General features: G+C 42.3%; 1 protein-coding gene across 1 annotated transcript in view; it reads right to left on the bottom strand.

Moving 5' to 3' along the window:
• ALK (ALK receptor tyrosine kinase) overlaps nucleotides 1–19,740 on the bottom strand; it is a 319,617-nt gene that overhangs the window by 19,396 nt on the left and 280,481 nt on the right. The window contains exons 13-23 of the mRNA XM_064510188.1: nucleotides 15,608–15,758; nucleotides 12,921–13,052; nucleotides 11,953–12,097; nucleotides 10,918–11,100; nucleotides 9,368–9,466; nucleotides 8,152–8,304; nucleotides 6,781–6,879; nucleotides 4,747–4,933; nucleotides 2,374–2,464; nucleotides 1,357–1,421; nucleotides 267–396 (exon numbers count right to left, since the gene is read on the bottom strand). Coding sequence (XP_064366258.1) covers nucleotides 267–396; nucleotides 1,357–1,421; nucleotides 2,374–2,464; nucleotides 4,747–4,933; nucleotides 6,781–6,879; nucleotides 8,152–8,304; nucleotides 9,368–9,466; nucleotides 10,918–11,100; nucleotides 11,953–12,097; nucleotides 12,921–13,052; nucleotides 15,608–15,758 — 1,435 coding nt within the window. The remainder of the gene's footprint in view (nucleotides 1–266; nucleotides 397–1,356; nucleotides 1,422–2,373; nucleotides 2,465–4,746; nucleotides 4,934–6,780; nucleotides 6,880–8,151; nucleotides 8,305–9,367; nucleotides 9,467–10,917; nucleotides 11,101–11,952; nucleotides 12,098–12,920; nucleotides 13,053–15,607; nucleotides 15,759–19,740) is intronic.

Below are 19,740 nucleotides of genomic sequence, written 5' to 3' on the forward strand. Positions count from 1 at the left end.
TGCTCAGCTATCCAGTGGACACACTCGGCTTCCACACAGCAAAATGAAGTGAGACCAGGATCCCCTCAATTACAAGAACAAGGTGGCCATGAACAAGGTTCTCCCAATGGCAATTTTTTGCACTTACGGATATATGTTAGGATTCGCTCATCCTAGAAAAAGAACAGTGAGGAATGGTATTCATCACAGTGAACAGAGCAAGCTGCCAGAGGGATGCAGAAGTCTTTGCAAGTCTTGCGAAAAGAAATGGCTCCTCTCCTACTTACCGGTCTAGGCCGCGTCTCTCTCAGAAATGATTTCAGATCACCTCCAGCCATGAGCTCTAGCAGGATGAAACGGGGCAACGCCTGCAAGCTCACCCCAATACAGCGTACAATATTCTGGTGGTTGAACTTGCTGTGGAGACAAGGAGACTTGGTCATGAAACATCTTTGACCCAAAAAACACAACTACAGAAAATAACAAAAATATTCTCTTGGGGCTGGGAGGAGGAGGGGTGTTTTTTTCAGAATAAGTAACACAACTCAAAGGCAGGCTAACTGGACAAAGCCAAAGTGCTGCCCTTGTACTTTGTGTCTGTCCTTCTGCACAGTGCAGAAATACAGGGTGGGAAGGAGGATCTTTTGGCTCCTTTTCCACTCTCTTCTTTGGACATCCTCCTTGGCCTAGAGCAAGGCTTGTGGGCCACAGGAAGCAGAGCATATCTGATAACAGAGAAGAGTCTGGATTATGTTTGTGTCATGTTTTTATGATTCTATTGCTTCTCCTTTGATTTCCCTATCCTGGGGAGTACAAGCTGAGCTGGGTAGGGTTGCTCCAACAATAACATGGACACAGGAATCAGCTTATGCAAGGCATATCTCCTCTGGGCCTCTCTGATGCTTCCTTATTTCTCCAGACCTCAGTGTAATGGAGAACTATTTCCTTGGATTCTAGGACTCAGTCACTGTCATGTGACATGGCAGCAGCATTGTGTCAATGGCATCTGTTAGTTCTGAGTAGTCAAAGTGACACTCCAAAGGTTTGTTTTTTCTCATGCACTGACCTCCAAAAAAAATCAGAAGAGCATATCACCAGTTCTGAAAATCGGGCCTAAAGATTTTCAATTTGGATAATGTAAATCTGTGTGAACTCTCCTGAAAATTTTGCCCTTAATCAACTGGTGACTTATTTTCTCCTTTTGTAAGAAGATTTTAAAAGAATAGTAATAGCAATCCATCATAAAATACTGAAAGCTGTTGCTAAAATTACAGTATAAACATTTTTATGGACGTCATCCCTCAAAACACCTTTTATCCTACTACTGCTGTGCTTTGCAAGTCAGCACAAGTGCTTTTCCATCTTATTCAAACACACCTAATAATAAGAGCTTCCATCAGGAAGTCCAGTTCATCTTGCTCCGAACACACTTCTGGCAATGTCTGGAAAAGAAAGAACAGAATGACAACGAGAAGGTATTTAAACTTACAAAGGTGAACGCCTGATGCAATCAAAAGGACTAACATTGTCTGCAGTGGTCCTTGTCTCTCTAAAACAAACCTCAGACTATGGTAATGACTAGGCCATAACTAAACTAGACTGTGAAGCCTGCTGAGAGATACCTATCACACAGAACATATGGTCCACCAATGCCTCTGTCACCTTCCTCCCAGCAATGCCCACACCATCAGAGCAAATACCCTCAAATGTACAGGGAGCAGTGCTAAATACGCAGGACTCCACTGTGTAGAGGAGGAAGAGTGAGAGTATAGCACTTGACCTCTCAGACAGTTCAGTACTGCTGCCTCCCATCAAGAGTATGGAACTAGCAGTAGGCCTGTACTGCTATGTAATCTATAGGAGAAAGCAAGCTAGCTAGGCTGCTGAAGGCCTGAAGAAGCATCCTAGGGTCTCTCAGAATTTAGCTATTCACCCAGTGCATATCCATCCTGTAATGGAGTGGTGAGGTCCCTGAAGAACCAGCCATCTCCTACCTGCAGGCTCTTTGATGTATTTGCCAACTGCTCCTGGCCATGTGAAAATTTTTGGCCTGTGACTCAAAGGCTCTGGACAGGTTGCCACACCAGGTGTAGCATGTGAGCGATGGACAGAGGACAGATTTATTTCTGATCTCTGCAGTTTACTGCAGCTGCACAGGAAACTTTTATGTATTATTACTTACAGATTTCTTCTTAAACAGTCTCACAAGCCCATCGGCTGTAAGTTTTACCATCACTATGATGGATAGAAGTGTTGCAACAGAGCTACATCCTTTCTAGCTGTGTCCTCCAGTAGTATAGTAAAGCTTAATTCATCTCAATTTTCATAATACATTGGGACTCTTGGGTGAAAGGTGCACAAAACCATCATGATAACTCATACACTGTCACTTACTTTCACAGCCACCTGCAAGGGAGTGGGGTCGCTGGGGATCCCTGCCACCTGACCTTCATATACCTCACCAAAGGCTCCGTGGCCCAAACCCCTGGACAGACCAGAGAAGACAAGAAGGTTTTACTACAGAGAACACATACTATAACACTGTGGTCACAGCTCACAGAATAGGCTCATGTGTTTCATGGCAGTGAAACATGGAGAACCAGATGCTGGCACTGATGGTACCATTCTGCACACTACGCAGGGGACTAGACCTTGATCTAATTTTTCTGGACCTACAATGTATTTAATTGGTAAGGAAAGAAATCTTCAAAAGTGAACTGTCCCCAGTGAAATCAACCTGCTGTCATTGTAGCGCGTAACAGATAGCACTCTTCTATTGTGTTGGTGCCAGTGCCTAGTGGTGGGCGCTCCAAGACAGGCCAATAAAGACAGGTCTTATGTCTTGGTGTTCCTGTACCCTAAACATATCAACAATTCCCATGATGTTTATGCATTACTATTAAAGGAAACACTGAACAAGAAACTAGGAGTGATACAATGGCTCTCAATGGACCTGAATTCCAAAGCAAGGATCTTTTCCTGATTTATTTTTGTGATTCTGGGTAAGTATATTAGCCACCTTGTTTTCTTCACAAGTAAAGGGTGATGACAGTGCTTTGTAAAGCTCTGAACTCCAGGAATTTCTACTGAGAACAGCTGCTGGAATGGATCATATCATGAAACTTACAGTTTAATTTTGAATAAGGATACAGGAAAATAAAAAAAGGAATTAAAGTAATCACGTAACAGATTAAAATTCCTGTCCTATGTCCTTGTAATACAGATTTTGCATATCTGTCTATTCAGTCATCAGTTAATGAAAGTTAAGTCAGCTGGTGCAACAATCGTATGGATGGCACATGATAACAATTTAGTGAGATGTGGCAGACGAGGAGGCTGCATCCGAGTTCTTGATTCCCTCTTTATGTTCCATGGGCTGCACATTGGGCAACAGTAGCTTCAGTCTCCCAGAGACGTGTGCCTCTTGGTCTGGGTATGAGGCGCTCACTAAGGCTCTCTTCTACAGTAATATGCACTTTCCTGGTAGACCCAGGCGTGGCCTGATAGCTGCACTGACTGTCTGTTCTCCTGTCTAGTGGTGAACTATTTTACCATGGGTCGCTGCCCTCATTCCAGTTCAAACAGGTGCTGCTAAGGGCAGCCTGCTCCATTGCTGTACAGGCTGTCTGTAGTTTTCCCAGTATAAAGAGCAGTCTAGGCAGTGAAACCACAGTGAAGACTCATGCTGCCTGTGACTCAATGGCTGCTTTTAATTATATGTGGTAGGTATCACCTCGAGACACCATTCTTGGCTATGCTTGACCCACCTATTACAAAATGAGGATATGAAACAGTTCTCTACGGCTCATAATTCACCCTTCTCCCTGAGAGCCCACCTCCCCTGCCCCTGTCAATTCCCAGATGCATCTTTTGCTCTCTGCAGCTTGAAATACGCATTAGAAAATCCTTTCAGAGCCCAAGTGACAAAGGCAGCAGCAGCACAAAGTACACTGGAAGCTTCCAGTTGCAGTCTGGCAAGACCTGTAGGTGAGGGGGAATGAGGTAAGAGCCAAAATGCATTGCAGACTGCATGCACTTCTCTGAACATCATCTCTTTTAGCATGTCTCTTATAGCTCCCTAGTCTCCCAAGCTCTCCTGCTACCACTTCTTGACTATTTGTATAAGACTGCATAATACCAGGGTAAAGTCATATTCACTAGTGGAGTGCACTATAACCTGCAGGAGGGCAAGGTGGGAATGAACTCTTGATTTTTCAAGTCTGTCTTAGAGACTGCTTCCAGCTTTCCAAAAGTTCTGATCTAGACACTAACATGCTTTTCCTGCTGGCTTTAAATTCCTGTCCTTTCAAGACTGTCTGGGAGCCTCAAACCCATTGCTTTTTGCTGCCACTGCATGTATGGTTGCCATTCTCTTTATCAAAGATCCCATCAAAGACTTTAAAAGAACTCCCTACAAGCCTCAGGCTCCCCAGCATTTCATCAGTTAATACTGGAAACGGGCCATTCTTTGCACAGCCTGCAAGAGATGTGTCTGAATTGCTGGTGATGACTCTTCAGTTCCTCCCATGATCCCAGGAGATTAACACTGCACCTGTAAAAGGCTAAGGAGACTCTACCAAATTTGAATCCACTCCACACAAACCTAACTACTGCAGCTCTACAGCTTTTTGTGAAAAGGGGTGCAAGTCTAAAAGTGCAAGAGTATTTGTATACGCCTGCACAAAAGACATGAGTCCACATCTGTGTAAGAGAGGCAGCACATGTCAGTATACAGAGTGAAGCATGGGGAAGGCAAAGATGAATTACCGGATGAGGGAGATGTTTTTGCGAGGCACCTCTTTGAGGTCACTAATGGATGTGGTTTTTCCTGCAAAGCAGTAGTTAGGATTGTAGTCTGTCATAATAGTGGAGGTACGCAGCTTGCTCAGTTTATATTCTGGACTCTGTAACTCCATCTGCATGGCTTGCAGCTCTTGGTGTTTCCGACGATACACTAAATATAGAGAACACAGTAAACTGGAGACACAGATTGCCTTTGGAACATGATGGCAACCGTGCAGCATATCCATGCTGGAATTAGCTGCATGATCAAATTCCAATGAATCAAAATAGACAGTGACACTGCCATTTTTCTGTACGTCAAATAATTAAACACAGAAAATGGACGCTGAAGTTATCCAGGAACTTCTGATTTACAAATCACATTAAGAACAATGAACTTGCTCACAAACTGCTCGAAAAGAGTAATATGAATTTCACTTGCAGAGATCTGTGATTTTAAAGTTTTGAGTTTTTTTTTGTTTTGCTCTGTTCAGTTTAGTTTAACCTGAGCTTCTAACTATAAATCCAGAACCAAACTTGAGGGAGCTTAGTATAAGCAACTTTCCTAAATTGTGTAGAAGTAATTAAGAGTCTGAAACAAATCAGTGCATGACACTGTTCAAAATGGATTGCCTGTTAAACTAAACTCTTACCTCAGAATAACACAGTGTATATAAAAATACTTCATTTTGCGAAACTCTGCCTTGACTCAGCACAAACTGTTTCTAAACAACACAGTCGGACTCAATTTAAAATGAGCTTGTGTTAGCTTTTATATTCTTCAAATCAATTCACTGATACTTATGAAATGTCATTAGAAATCATACCTTGAAAGAAGACATCATGTTGAAATAGTAATTGATATTGCATATATTTTTTTCAAAGCAAGATGCCAATCACGAACAGGTTAAATCAATATTACCCTTGCTATTGATTTCTGCGGAAGCTGGATTGAGCCCATAGACTGTGACAGTAATGTGTCTACTCCAGCAGATGTTGCTCAAGGGAAGAATTTAAGGAGTAAGCGTGCACTGGCAAAGCCAGATGGATGTAATGACCTATCCGCAAACCCTCCCTGTCCTCCATTTTCCTCCTTATTGCTTTCGCTTTCATTTCTTAAATCTCTGCTCTTTCCTGAGATGGGAATGATAGGCTGGTTGGAGGGAAAGCGGATTATTCTTCCGCTCCCTGAGAAGTAATTAGTTAAAGAGGTACTGTTAGGCCAGAAATGATACATCTAGGACCATATGTGTGCAACTGATAACTCCTGAAGTTCTTAAAACTGAAACAGCTGCGCAAATCTAATTTACTAGCTACCATTTGCTGCTCTGGGTACATCCCTCCCCTTCCCTCCCTCAAGACTGCATGCAGTGCGGACAAAGAAAGGTGGCCAAGTTATAGGTTGAATCCCTGGCTGCATTTTGCTGGTTCCAACCTATTTTGTTTGCAATCAAATACAGGCGAAGGATTGTTTAAAATAAGAAAGTGAAAAGGTAAAAAACACCTTTAGAATTTCAAATAAAGATACCAAGAACATTGACATCCTATTAAGTAGCAGATTGTAAAAAGACAACCTATGTGAGAATTTCAAGTTTAAATGCCATACATTAAGAGGCTGAAGCTGTATATAGACACACTAAAATAAGAAGAGACCAGCTTTTACATATTAAGTACCAACAGCTCCTATTAAAACTATTGCCAAAACACAAGCAATTAGTTTTTGGGGTCTCTCTTTACACTTACCCTTGGCAAGTACTAAAACACCAAGTGTAAAATATTTGCTTAAACTAACAGCAATTGAAAAATCTTTCCTTTTTCAGCTTTTCTCTCACAAAGAAAACTTCCTCAAATTGGTCATTGTGGTTAGAAACAATTATCAAAATCAGCAGTTAAAGGGGGAGGTTATTAAATACAGCAGTAGCTAAAAGTCTGAATCCTTTGGGTCCCCCACCAGGGCCCAATCATTCCTGGCTGAGATGCAGCTATCTCATACGAAAACTTCTGCTGAAAGGCACTTACCTATCATGATTCCTGAAAAAGCCAAAATTAAGGCAGCAACCAATGCTGAAGTCACTACAGACAAGACCAAGGAGAGAGGGAGATGAACCACTGGCTCAGCTGTAACAGAGACATGAAAAAGAGGGAGTTACATGTTTGAAATGATCTTCCAGCAGCCACTTTTTGCTGACAGATTTTTTGGCTTTTCCTTCTATTTACTCATCTGCCACTTATATTGTGTAGGAGCAACCTCTGACATGATCAGCTCTCAGGATCTGTGACCTGTAATGTCTTATTGTTTCACCTTCTTCAATTAAGATCAAGCTATTAAAACAGATGGTTTGCCATGGGGGAATTAACATGTGTACTCCCTGACTATGAAAACAAGGCCATAAAAACAGGGGGCAGGAGGTTGGGGAGGTGGGAAGAACATTAAATTGCCAGGGCTAGAGTGCTGCTATCAATGCCAAATCAGAACAAAAGCAGGAGGAGGACTGCAATATATCATCTTCTAAATGCATTTGATCTTGGGCAGAAAAAATTGGTAACACTAAGAGTAGAAAAACATACTCCATAGCTGACTCTTCACTTTTGGAACACTGCCTTGTGGGACTGCAAGGCATTCAATGACCATCTATTAAGGTTTACTTCACTCCTCAAAATAACCTTGCTTTTTATCCATTTTACAGATGGGAGTAGCAAAAAATGTAAAAAAATTTTTTGCATGTCAGTGACAAAGCTTAAAACAGGATCTCAGAACCATGGAGTCACTTGTTTCAATTGCTGGACAAGAATATGAAGAAAACTGTGTAATGGAGATCATAGTGTTTGGTTTATCAAATGAGGCGAGTACAGGGATTCTCCTTGGTTTTCCCCAGAGATCTCCCATGCAGAATTTCTTACAGATTCTGCACATGCACTTTATGTGTACAATGACACAGGAATTATTTTTTCCTTCCTCTCTACCTCGTACTTTTTGCTGGTTCTTAAGAAGTCTAACCTGAAAAGTTAAGTTTAGTTGTAAAATTCCTTCAGTGAGCAAACTTTCATAATTTAAGAGCAGAATGTGAGCATCAGTGCAACCAGACAAACTGCTCTCGGGCTTTGACTCTTGAGGATAAAAATCTGACTCATCACCTTCAGTGCCGCCCAGTATCTCAAACGCATACTGTAAAACAAAACAGTGATGCTGCTCTGCGCCCCATGCCTCAGCACTGGTGTATCTATATTCTAGCAAAGTACTCTTCTTTCAAAGGCAACATTCAACAAAAGCCCATTTTAAAAGACAGACTAGATAACACTTTTATGATGTCTTACCGTTCAAACAACAAAGATTTTTACTACGTGCATTCTCTGCTGCATATGCTGCCAGCCTACCCCACACCTTCTTACCTATGCAAGACACGCCATCCTCAGCCAAGTTTGTGCCTGGCTCACAAAAGCAAATGACTTTTTGAGTCTCAAGATCAACACGGCACTCGTCCATCTCACAGTGACTGCAGTTGAGGTGCAGCCTAATATCCACCTCTCCGTGCCCCTCTGTCACTAGGGAGTGGATGAAAGAAGCTGAGTTAATTGTTGTGAAGATCACTCATATCGTTCCCCCAAGCACTGACAGAAAGAGGGAACATGACAGTCATGGTGGCCAGATCTGGCAGGACGGGCCCAGTCTGAGAGGAACTGCTCTTTCTGCACCTTCCATGACTCTTGCCCTCTTCTGACTGTGCCTGAGCACTTAGTGAGGGAATGCTAGGTGAAAGTCTTAACTGGCAGTTTCCATGCAGAAAATAACACTCAGCTAAACTAGCCCCACTACAGCTAAGTTGCACTGGCTCTCCTTCAGCAGCGAGTTCCACCACATTAGCAAGCAGGACTGCTGCTGAGCCAAAGGGAAACCTGCCCTTACAGTGGTCTGTAGGGCTCACCCTTCTGTTTCCTGGCTTTTATGTGAAATGCTCCTCCTGAGATCAAACATCACAATGTTTTCAAAACTTTGTTTTGGCTGAATCTATCAGGCTGGAGTCAGGCTGTATCTGAAAACACTTCTGGCTGTTCTAAGGCAAACATTTTTTTGAGCTAACAGGTATTTTTGTATTTTTGAATACAAGGAAACCATATCTGAAACACTGACTTCCAAGCAAACACAGGCTTCAGGAAGACTTCAGTGGCAGAGTTTATCATCTCAGCGCACTGCTGGGCAGTGCTGCACAGTTTTCTCCAGGAGTTCTCTGGTCCAACATCAATGCTTTGCTGACAGATGCTCTGAGGAACATGTCTGTTAGTGAATAGTTAGCCACTTTGTTTCATTTTTAAACTACCTCAACTATGAAGTTCTATTACCACTTCCTTTGGGAAAATTATTCTACAGGCTAGTAGATCTTATTGAAGGGGAGCATTTCCTAACAGCCTTGATCTGTTTGTTCTCTACCTGCTTTCTTCCAATTACTTCTATTTAATCTCCACTGGACTTTGTCAAGCAATCTTTCTCCCTTCTCATGTTCATAATGACACTAATTGTATCCAAAGGCTCTCAAAGTGTCTTACAGATGCAAACTATTCCTAACATGAAAGAAATTCACCAGAAGAGACTCCTGACCAACATGAATACCTTTAAGTGCTGGAGTGTATAAAGTACCAATCGGATTAATAAAGGACACACCATCCTCCCCATCCATCTCTGGGTCATTTTCCACTGCAGCATTGCCACCTACATCAAACCAGAAGTTATCTTAACAGACTGAGGCTCATTAGCACTAAAATACAGAGAAGCATTGCAACATGCATGACTTCAATATATTTAGAGAAGCATCCAAACGAGAAAAGAAAATAAATCAAAGTATCTACATACTGAGAACACTTGTTGTGGTATGAGCCACTGGCATTTTGCTTGTGACTTAGTCAATTTTTGGCTCAGTTATAGGCAGACTGTTGCAAACTAAGGTACAGACATCACCTTTAACCATTTGGATGCTGTGAAAATGTATCAGCCCTTCTCAGCGTTAATGGGGCCAAGAGACTGGACACCAGTACTCGAGGGCCAGTTCATACACTTGTTGATCAAGGTATGCACTGTGTCAGCAGAGGGAGTGAATAATCTGATCTTCCTCTCCTTTGCACCCTGAAAGCAGGGTGGTCCCCACCAGGAATGGGGACTGAAGAAATTCATATGTGAGTTGTCTGTTTGTGCTTGGGCATATAGAACATAGCAAAAGCACAGTATGGGCAATACATAGAACATACCAGAAGCACAGCATGGGCCATATATTTTGTATTACAAGCATGCAAAGATCCCCCACCCACCCCAAAATGCCATTTCCACTTTAACCATCTTCAACAAGGGGGAAACACACTCAGTGCAAATCAAAATTATGTCACATGAGGCATTCTGTTGAAAAAAAAAGCATTACACAATAACACTGGTACAAAACATGCACTTAAATCATTTATACTCATTACTTCTCTCAGGATTTCAAGTCAATCATGGACTTGAACTAAGCTGTGGAGAACCAGGGGTTAAAAAGTCCACCACAGTGCAGATGGCTGAAGAACTTATAGGGCTCAGGAGATTATGGGTTAGTAGAGCCTCAAGATCTTTAATCTGGCCTACACCAGGAATAATGAACATAATGCCATCTGACAGCTATACCACTGTCATTATTAAGCAGGGTCCTGGCTGGCAGCTTGATCACAGGAAACAAAGGACAGTGGAGCCACTCTATCCCTAAAGACCATCTGTGTAGGACTGAGGCCTACTCAGAGCAGGGCAGCACTGAGGAAGCTATGTCTTCCTCCTGATGTAAAGCCTGGCTGCCAGTCTACAGGACCAAAGTACTCAAAATACAGGTGCTGGTAATAGGAGCACATAGCCTATTTCTTCAGCACTATAAACCAGAAATGGAAGGCTCAAGAATCACAGCAGGATCTTGATGGCGTATTTTTCAGAGTGCAAAGCCAGGATTACAGCTGAAGGACTGACATCTGGCTATTTGCTCAAAGACTAAGTATCATACATTCATCTAGTGCTAAAAAGGCAACACACAGACATACTATTACATAACAGTCAAATATGCTAACTACAGGAGAATTATCTATCAGCCTTTTGCTGACCATTAGCACTAAAGGAGGGGAAGGGACACCTTGAACATGAAGCCACTTTACCTATATATCCTCCGCCTCCTCCACCTGAGGAGCACCCCCCTCCACCCCCTCCGAAACCCCCTCTTGTCTCCCACCCCCACTTCTTCATGGCCTGGGGGCAGGATCTTCCTCCAGTAGCGCCTTCCAGCAAGGATTTTCCTGACCACAGGAAGGAAGTGTTATCATTCCAGCCACCTCCACCACCTGCAGTTAAGAGAAGAGAAAAGGCCCAGGCACGGGTTATTTTAATGTAAAAAACAATGTAGGGATCTGCAGAATGAACATTCATTCAAAGCACCTCAGCTGAAAGTAAGAATCTCACTCCTTGGTTAGACGAGGATATAGGCTTGCCTCACACTGCTACAATAACCTTTCTGTACGGCGTTTGACTACAACAATCATCTGCACCTCCTTCCTCCCACCATTCAAGTGGTATGACAAGTATTTTCTTTGGAAAATGTAAAACGATACACCTCCCTACTCCCAGACCATCCGGTTTACAGAGCCCTCCTCTTCTTTTTTTGCAAAAAATACTTTTGAAAAATTTGTACGTCAGTTCTAATGTAGAACAAAAGCAATTTAGTGGAAGGCTGTGAAAACATATCCCAGCCCTGCTCTAAATACAATGTACTCACCAGTGATTCACTTTCAGCTTTGCGGGTTGCTCAGTCCAAGCTCTCTTCACAGAGACTGCTAGCCAGGGTGTAATTATGCTCTTTCTGCACAAGCCAGGGAAACTGTGAGTATGTCTACACAGCACAGAACAGCGCAGGCAGCAGGATGGCCTCATCAGCATAGCAGACTCCCATGCCAAGCCACCTTGTTTATCAGAGGTACCATATTATTTTGGGAGAATGTTGCATTCCTGTGGCTACACCACCTCTGATACCCTCATTTAGGCCAATTATCCTGCACTGTGGATACATCCTGCAATTAGCATCTATGTTATAATTCCATGTTCCCCTGGAACAGTATCTTCATGGGTTTCACCTCTACTGTATGAGGGAATACCACATATTCACAGAGTTTTTCTTAAAAAGAATAAGCTTTCCTTACCTGCAGCTCCTGAATTTCCATTCAGCCCTGGAATAGAGGAATCATTCTCCAGCCTTTCTGGATGAAATGTGTCTGTTTTGGCCCTGTAGGCCCTGCCACCACCTCCTGCTGCTATTATCAAGGGGACTGGTTCTCCATTCTCCATCTTAACAAGTTCAGAAATAAAGGCAGTGTTTAGGCTGAGTCAGACATACAAATGGAAGTTCAACCGCACACTAGTTACTGCATGTTGCACTAAGCAGGCATCCAGGACTGCTGAGCAGTACAAATTACCATTGCATTATTTATGTATCCACATCAGAAAGATTAATGAATAGCACTAGTCCCACCAAGTCAGTAACAAAGAACAGTGGCATCAGCAGTTTTCTGAATGGTTCCTACAGTGCTAATGGCTCTTTTAAAGCTTATAATGTTATCATCTGATGAATTTCATCAAATGAAACAGCTCTAAGGGACACTGCTCTATCTAGTGCAATATAGTGTCTCCACTGGTAAAGGAATTGCTACACTGGAAACTGAGCATGCAGAGTTAGGCAGAATTATGTAGCAGCTGGCTGATCTAAAGATATTATTAACACCTGAAATTGGTGTTCAGAATGAGTACTGACTCAGCTAGTACATGACAGGGACCTACACTGAAGATCAGCGGCCCTCGGGTACAGGGCTGCTCTGAGAACAAAACATATAACTATCCTCAACTTTTCTTACGTTGTTACGTTGCATAAACCAAATCCTGTAGCTGGAAATTAAAGCCATTTAAAGTCATTAAAACAAATACAGTCATCCCTTGTAGCAGCAGTTCTAAAAGGTGTGAAGAGCCATCTTAGCTCACCACAGCTATCAGCTGGAAATGAAACACACCCGGATCTCACTTTGCTGCCCCTTCCCCAGATCCGTCTAAAGGGCACTCAAGCATTTCAGGCTGTGATACTTCACGATGAAGGTGCCCAGGGACTATGTTTCCATACCTTAAATATGTAAGTTGCGCCTCCCCCACCTCCACCTCCTCCTGCCCATTCATTAACACTTCTGTTCACACGTATCTCTTCTTCAATCACATTGTTCTCTCCAATGCAGACTTTCTGTATAATGTCATTAGTCTGCAAACAGAAGAGCAGAACTGAATTCTGATAAGAAATCTCCATGTCCTTTTATATACATAGGCCTCATGGTCCCTTCACCCTCCCAAACCACTGGTCCAACACACTGTCCTCCAGTGAAACTACATGAGCAGAAGCAAGCAAACACTCTTCCAGAAGAATCTCCCATTTTGCTCCAATGCTGGTCAGAAAAATTTGTTGTCATTTTAATGGAGTGATTATCAAGTGAGTTCAGTGCTGCTACCTATTACCATGTACAAGCACTCCATAAGCTTTTTACACATGAGACAGCAGAAATTACAGCAAGTGCTTGCTAGCATTAACCATCTGCATTTCCTAAGTGGGAGAAGGGAGGAACTCAGAGATGATGTGATTTGCCCCGTATTTCTCAGCAGCCAAATGGCAGAGTCAGAGAGAGAACCCAGGTTTCTTTGCTTCTATACCAGTGTCCTACCAGCTGGGGCCGGGCAGCCAACACACTTCCGGCCAGAGCTAAGATCTGTGGCTCATATAGATGTACCAGATCTAGCTTTAACCTAGGTAGTCATAGTATTTACAGGAGCAACGAGCTCAGCATAGCTTAGCCACCTAAGTATTTATCTAGATTTCCAAACAACTTTTGCTGTTTATGTGAAGCTTGTGCTGAAGCAGCAATTTTACTGTAATTACCAGAGCTAGCTAGTTCAAAGCCTACCGTAATAGCAGCAGTCCAACCTTTGATTGCAGGGTTGACATGATGTTAGAGAAAATACCTGACTAGAAAGCCTTCATATTTCCTAGTTAGTCATTCTTTTTCTCTCTACCAATTAGCAACAAATGTAATGAACCTTCTGTATTATGCAAACCACTGAATTCACCAACTGCTTTCAAACACAACATTAAACCATCATTTCAAAGTCCTTTCAGACTATGACCTAAGAAAGGTAATTGCTGCTCCAATGTTAAATCAGAGCATTAAAGTGCATGACAAGCAGGACTCTGCTGTGGGTATTTTTAAGGTGCAAGCTCTGCTTCTGTTTCATTTTACTTTATAAGTTTCACCTGAATAACATTATCTTGTTATGCACCTGTACTCACTATGTTAATGAGACTTAGAGGGAAAAAATGTACAAATAATATCTACTATAGTAGAACTGGCCTTCCCTTTCTCCATTTACATGCGTGTCCTCTTTTGGAAGAGGAACCTGATAAAAACATTTTCCTCAAGTTACAAAACGTTCTACTGACCATAAAATGTGTCCTAGGATGTGCGAGAGAACCAATGGCATCCACTTTGTGTGCATGCATGTCTCTATGGAACTAAACAATCCTCCTTTCCCCCAATCTTCCCAATCCTTAATTGTTCTGAAGTTGGGTAGGGATGATTAATAAAATGACAAAGTCAATGACCCAGAGGAGGCACTAGATTACAACTGAATTAAAAAAAAAAAAAACCTTCATGGCAAAGACATAACTGATTACAATCCAATCTAGTAAAAGTCCCTTCTACAAGTCAATGCAATCTCTTTGCCTCAATGAAAGAATTACATTAGCACTCAATAAATTCTCACTAAGATTACAGTGGCCTGCAATTTAATGAGTCCATATATTATATTGAGCTTGAACGTCCTAGTTATAGGCGTTAGATGGAAGTTTGAGCTAGCACATTTCTCATTTCTAAGAGGCTTCATATTAATGGTTTGTATGTAGATGTGTATTATTCTAGTTTTAACATTATTTACTCCAGCCTCAGCCTTAAGAACCACTCTTTCCTACATCTTTCAACCTTTCTCTGCTGTAAAAGACAGCTTAGATTTCATATCTTGGATATCAGCCATGTAACAGTCCAGAAATGGAACAGCATCTAAATGCCCAGGTCAAACCTGTAGGTGAAATTTCATCAGATAATGCTTAGTTTCTTCCATAAGAATCTCCTATTCCTTTATCTTCCAAAGAAATGAATACTAAAAGATTACTATATTACTGTGTCTGTAGTGGGCAGAAATTGCACCTCTCTCTCAAGTCATTTGCTGCAATGTGTAGTTAGTAACACAAAAATCAGACTGACCCAGCAGTAATTCATCTCTCCTATTGACATACAGAGCATAACCAAACAGGGCCTTTGAGGTGGATCTCTCCAGAGCTGCAAGGTGTTATGATAATGGAAGGGCTGGGCTCAACGGCAGAGAAAAGATGAAGCACTGTGAAGTCAGCCTTGAAGGCTGGCTTCCAAAAGAGGGGAAGGCAGGGTTGTCTTTCTTCTCCCCAAACCCACACAGATGCTTTGAGACATGCAGATCAATCAGAGGCCTCTAGTGTATTACTAATGGGGCCTGAACCTTGAAAGAGGAAGTAAGCATAGTGTCATGGTACTTCATCTTTTGACATTCATGCCCCACTAGTAAAACTACAGCTATCCTTTGAACCATATAATCCAAAACCATACAATCCTCAAAGACTTCAATCCTCCAAACTGTATAATCCTCAAAGACAATGCTTTTTTCTGCAAACAAACAAACAAAACTCTACAGATTTGTAGGAGAGATTAAGGCAAAACAGAAAGGGCAATCACTTACACTAGGACAAGCATCTTCGCCTTGCTGTCCCACCAGGATATACAGAGTATCATCCTTCTGGAGGTCAAAAATTCCCAATACAGACACGCCATGGGACCTCACCATGGTGTTCTTTCCTCCTTTCCCACCAGCAGCTCCATAGCCTGAGATGCTGCAGGAAAAAGAAAACAAAAATCTTGCACTAGATTTGCCCCAGGCAGGTGGAATGTAGTACAACTCACTTCTGAGCATGCTGTGCTCTGAACGCCTGAACACAGTGTCACAGGGCTTTGCCCCAAAGACCTTACACACTACATCCAAACCCAAAGCTTGAAGACTGAACTGGGGCAGCTGCATAACAGCTTATTCCACTCATCGACTCTTGGGCAAACATTTGCTAAGCCAGTGAGCAAGGCCCTGGAGTTTCAAACTTTAATATACGAAAGACCTCTTGTTTCCCTGAAAGCATACCCTTGAGAGCTTTGCAGCAAAAAATAGAACAGAAGCAGAAGAACTGATGAGTACAGCACATCTGGCTAAAGAGAACTTTATGCACGAGACTGACAGGAAGAGATTTGAGAAAGCAGACAACATAATTGGTCTTGGTAGTGTGGACCAAATGGGAAAAGCTCTCCTATTCCCAGGAACAGAGGAATACAGAATGGAATACAGATGGACACAACACTATCTGCAGTAAATAAAGAAAGCAAAAGCTCTGGCTTTCTGGCTTAACTCATAGTCAGCAAAAGTGTCACACTGTCTCCAGCTAGGTTGCATACAGAGGTTGCTGAGGCTGCTGCAGTCTCATGTAAGGTCCTGGGACTTTTACTTCAAGCAGTCAAGGTACAGAGGTCCTTACTACTGCTGATGCACCCAAAGATGTGACTGTGCCACTATGTTGCTCAGACTCTCCCTTTCTCTTTCTAGGTACATGAACAATTTACATATTTGAAGCAGCTTTCATCCAAGAATTTCAAAGCACTTCACAAAGATTATGGCAAAAAACACATCTCTGCGGCAAGAAAAATACACAGTCACCCGACTTTACTATCAGGTGAACAGGGGTACAGCAGACTCATTTCGTACTTGACATAACCAGCTGATTCTCCACTGATTTGGTAGTTCGACAGTTATTTCCATTACAGCAAAATTTGACCTGGAGTGTTTGAGCAGTGACTGCAGGGCTGAGAATCAAAATTTCCTCTCAGCTTCCTACCAGTTACATTAAATGTGCTCCTCTTTAAACCCCTTCTTTCCTCTAGCACATGGTTGGTGCTTTGCCCAGCACAGCCCTGCATGCAAATAGGCTACAAGCAGAACAAACCAGCAGTGCCCATGGTGCATGAACACCCTAAACAGGTTGGGATAGCAACATCCCACGGGACAGGCAGCTTTCTTTCAGCCCAGCTTCTTGCTTTAACAATCAGCATGAAGAACTCAACTTGTGATACCGCTTCAAGGCAGTAAGCACAGAGCACTTTGATGTCAAAGCAACTATGGGGCATCAAGTGCCTCATAAAGCAGATTAGGTCCTTGCAACACGACATGATTATGTTCACGCTGTTCTTGATAACCAAAGCAATCAGTCCTCAGTAAGGCTGCACTGGAGCCAGCACAGAAAGTGATGGACACAGCACTGGGCTCTCCTGAACAGATGCTGTGTGAATCTGAAGACACTGAGTTGATTCACTGTAGAATTTTGTAATGGCTAATGAAGTGCACTATCAGGCATGGCAAGCTGGCAAGACTACTCGGCTGCAAGTAGGGGTCATATTTTTCTATGTATGCACAGATTTTGCATACAAGCGATGATGTCAGGAAGTTCAAGAGAACCCATTTCTGCCTCATTCAAAGGCTGCAGACAAATAAAAAATGGCAGATTCAGTGACAATCATTCTCTGTTCAAAGTGGGTATTCACTGTTTAAACAGACGGGTTATCTTGTCTTCAAGTCATAACAAGGATTGTTCTCCTTAAGCATACCTTTCTTTTACAGAAGAGAAGATTCAGACCACCTTGAGCAGAGATAACCAGAACACAGATTACCTCACATTATCTTCTTCCTTTTCTTTTACTATGGTACTTGTAGGAACTGAAAAAGAAAACTGTCTCTTCAGGAAGGACTGAGATGAGCAAAGGGCACTGGCTATGCAAAGCAAGGCGGGAAAAAATATCCACCTCTTTGTGGACAGGTTATAGGAAACATCAGAGGTAGTTTTGAAACCATGAGAAAATGTGGTGCCAAGGCTGGCTATCCTAGAACATCTCCTTGCATTCTACTTTCTTGTGCTTTTTTTTCTACCTTACCAAGGAGGGACCAGAGAAAAGAGAGGACAGTGAAAGTGACATCAGATGGGGCAGGTAGCAAAAGAAACCAACAGGTCTTGTTTCAGAAACAGAAGGAACTTGGGTAATGGATGGTAGCAAGTATAACTTGCTCACTTCTCCCATACTTGATCAGAGTCCTAGATATGGAGGGATGACAAGACATTTTGTATGCTTAGAAGGAAATCTGAAAAAAACCCCATACTTTTATATTGCCTAACATTATTTTTTATATACCATATACAGCCCCATGGTAGCAAACCAGCTGCTTTTGTACCTATCAGCATTTGCACATGTAGGACACCAGTGTCAAAATGAAGCAGCCTGCAAAGAGTGGCAGCTTACCCAGACCTTTGCAGATGGTGGGTTTTTCTAAGGGTGGTGGGCTTGTGCTAGCAGAGTTTTGCGAAGAGCTGTGCTTCTTCTCTTTGTGTCTTATTAAAGCATATTCTACTTTCTCTTCAAACAATCCATATCCTTCTTCCGTAAATATCAGGAATGTAACTCCTCCTCTACTTTACACAGTGTGAAACACACTGATGTGGCATAAAAACAGCCTTTTTAAGACCCCAACAACCAGCTGGAGGGTTTTATCTCTGGGTCAGGTATACTGGAGATGGCTATCAGACTGCCTTCTGTGATCCTCAGTTCAGCATGCCTGCAGGGAAGAGCTAAACACACAGTGGGTCCAGACTCTGGGAACTGCCACTGCAACTTGACGTTTTCCTAGGGCTATCTTATACTGGGGGACTCTCCTGGCCCTTCAGCAGCCCAGAGTCAGGGAGATGTCAAGTTAATTTAAGCTCACAATACCCTCTCCTTTCCCCAGGCTGTGAATTTGTACTATAGCCTTAAGAGGTGCAGGAGAGAATGTCATCCAGTTATATATAGGTTACCAATGACATTAGCCATTTATTATCTATATAGAACCTAAAAGTCAGTCAGGAGGTTTACAGAACTTAAATAGGCAGGTCCTCCCTGCAGGAGTCTCATTTCACCGGTAGTTTGTATTGTACAGCAAAAATCAGCCCAAAGTTGTACTGGAATTTTGACTCTTCCTTGGGCTGTGATATTAAAGAAATGACAACGTTTTAAGTTTATTGCCTCTTCTCTTTTGGGCTATACTTTATATCCATATTTACTGAATGCCAGTCTTGAAAAATTCTATTTACCTCAGGCAGCTCATTTTTTGATAGCTGAGTAAAATATCATTAGCGCTTTTTTCATTACCATCAATCCTTGTGGTAAGAGGCACTCAGGCAGGGTTTGTGCCTAACCTAGTCAGTTCCTCAAAACTACTTTGCAGCAGACTTCCATTAGAGACTGACACTGACCCCTGATATTATTATTCTTTTTCAACAGAAAGAAAAAAAAAAAAGCAATCAGAAGGTGCCTGTAAGTTTTAACTGAAATTTGTCCAAAGTCTTCGGTGGAGAGTTCTGCTTAAAAGTCCATCATACTATTACCAGTTTCAATAGGGAATGCTGCACAGAAAACCAGTAGAGAGCCATTGATTCCAGCAGACAGTTCTGCTTACAAGCTGATGCATGTAATGGCTTGATGTTACTGTTCAGATATAGTGGACTAAATTTTGATTGTAATTCTTTCCCCAGCAAGAGCAACAAGAAAAAATGATTGGTAAAAATCTGATCAAACAACCTTGAACTGTATCTGATCATCTCCCTTTGAGGATAACTGCACAGAGGGATTTAAGCATTATAACCCCCAGTATCACGAAGCCTAACATTTAGACGCCTGGCTTCCAAAATCAGTTCTACAGTGGTGAGCTAGGCTTGCAAGCTCTGCATAGTATACACAGATTCAAAACAA

This window comes from Dromaius novaehollandiae, chromosome 3 (genome assembly GCF_036370855.1).
Source record: "Dromaius novaehollandiae isolate bDroNov1 chromosome 3, bDroNov1.hap1, whole genome shotgun sequence".
Classification (NCBI taxonomy): Eukaryota; Metazoa; Chordata; class Aves; order Casuariiformes; family Dromaiidae; genus Dromaius; species Dromaius novaehollandiae.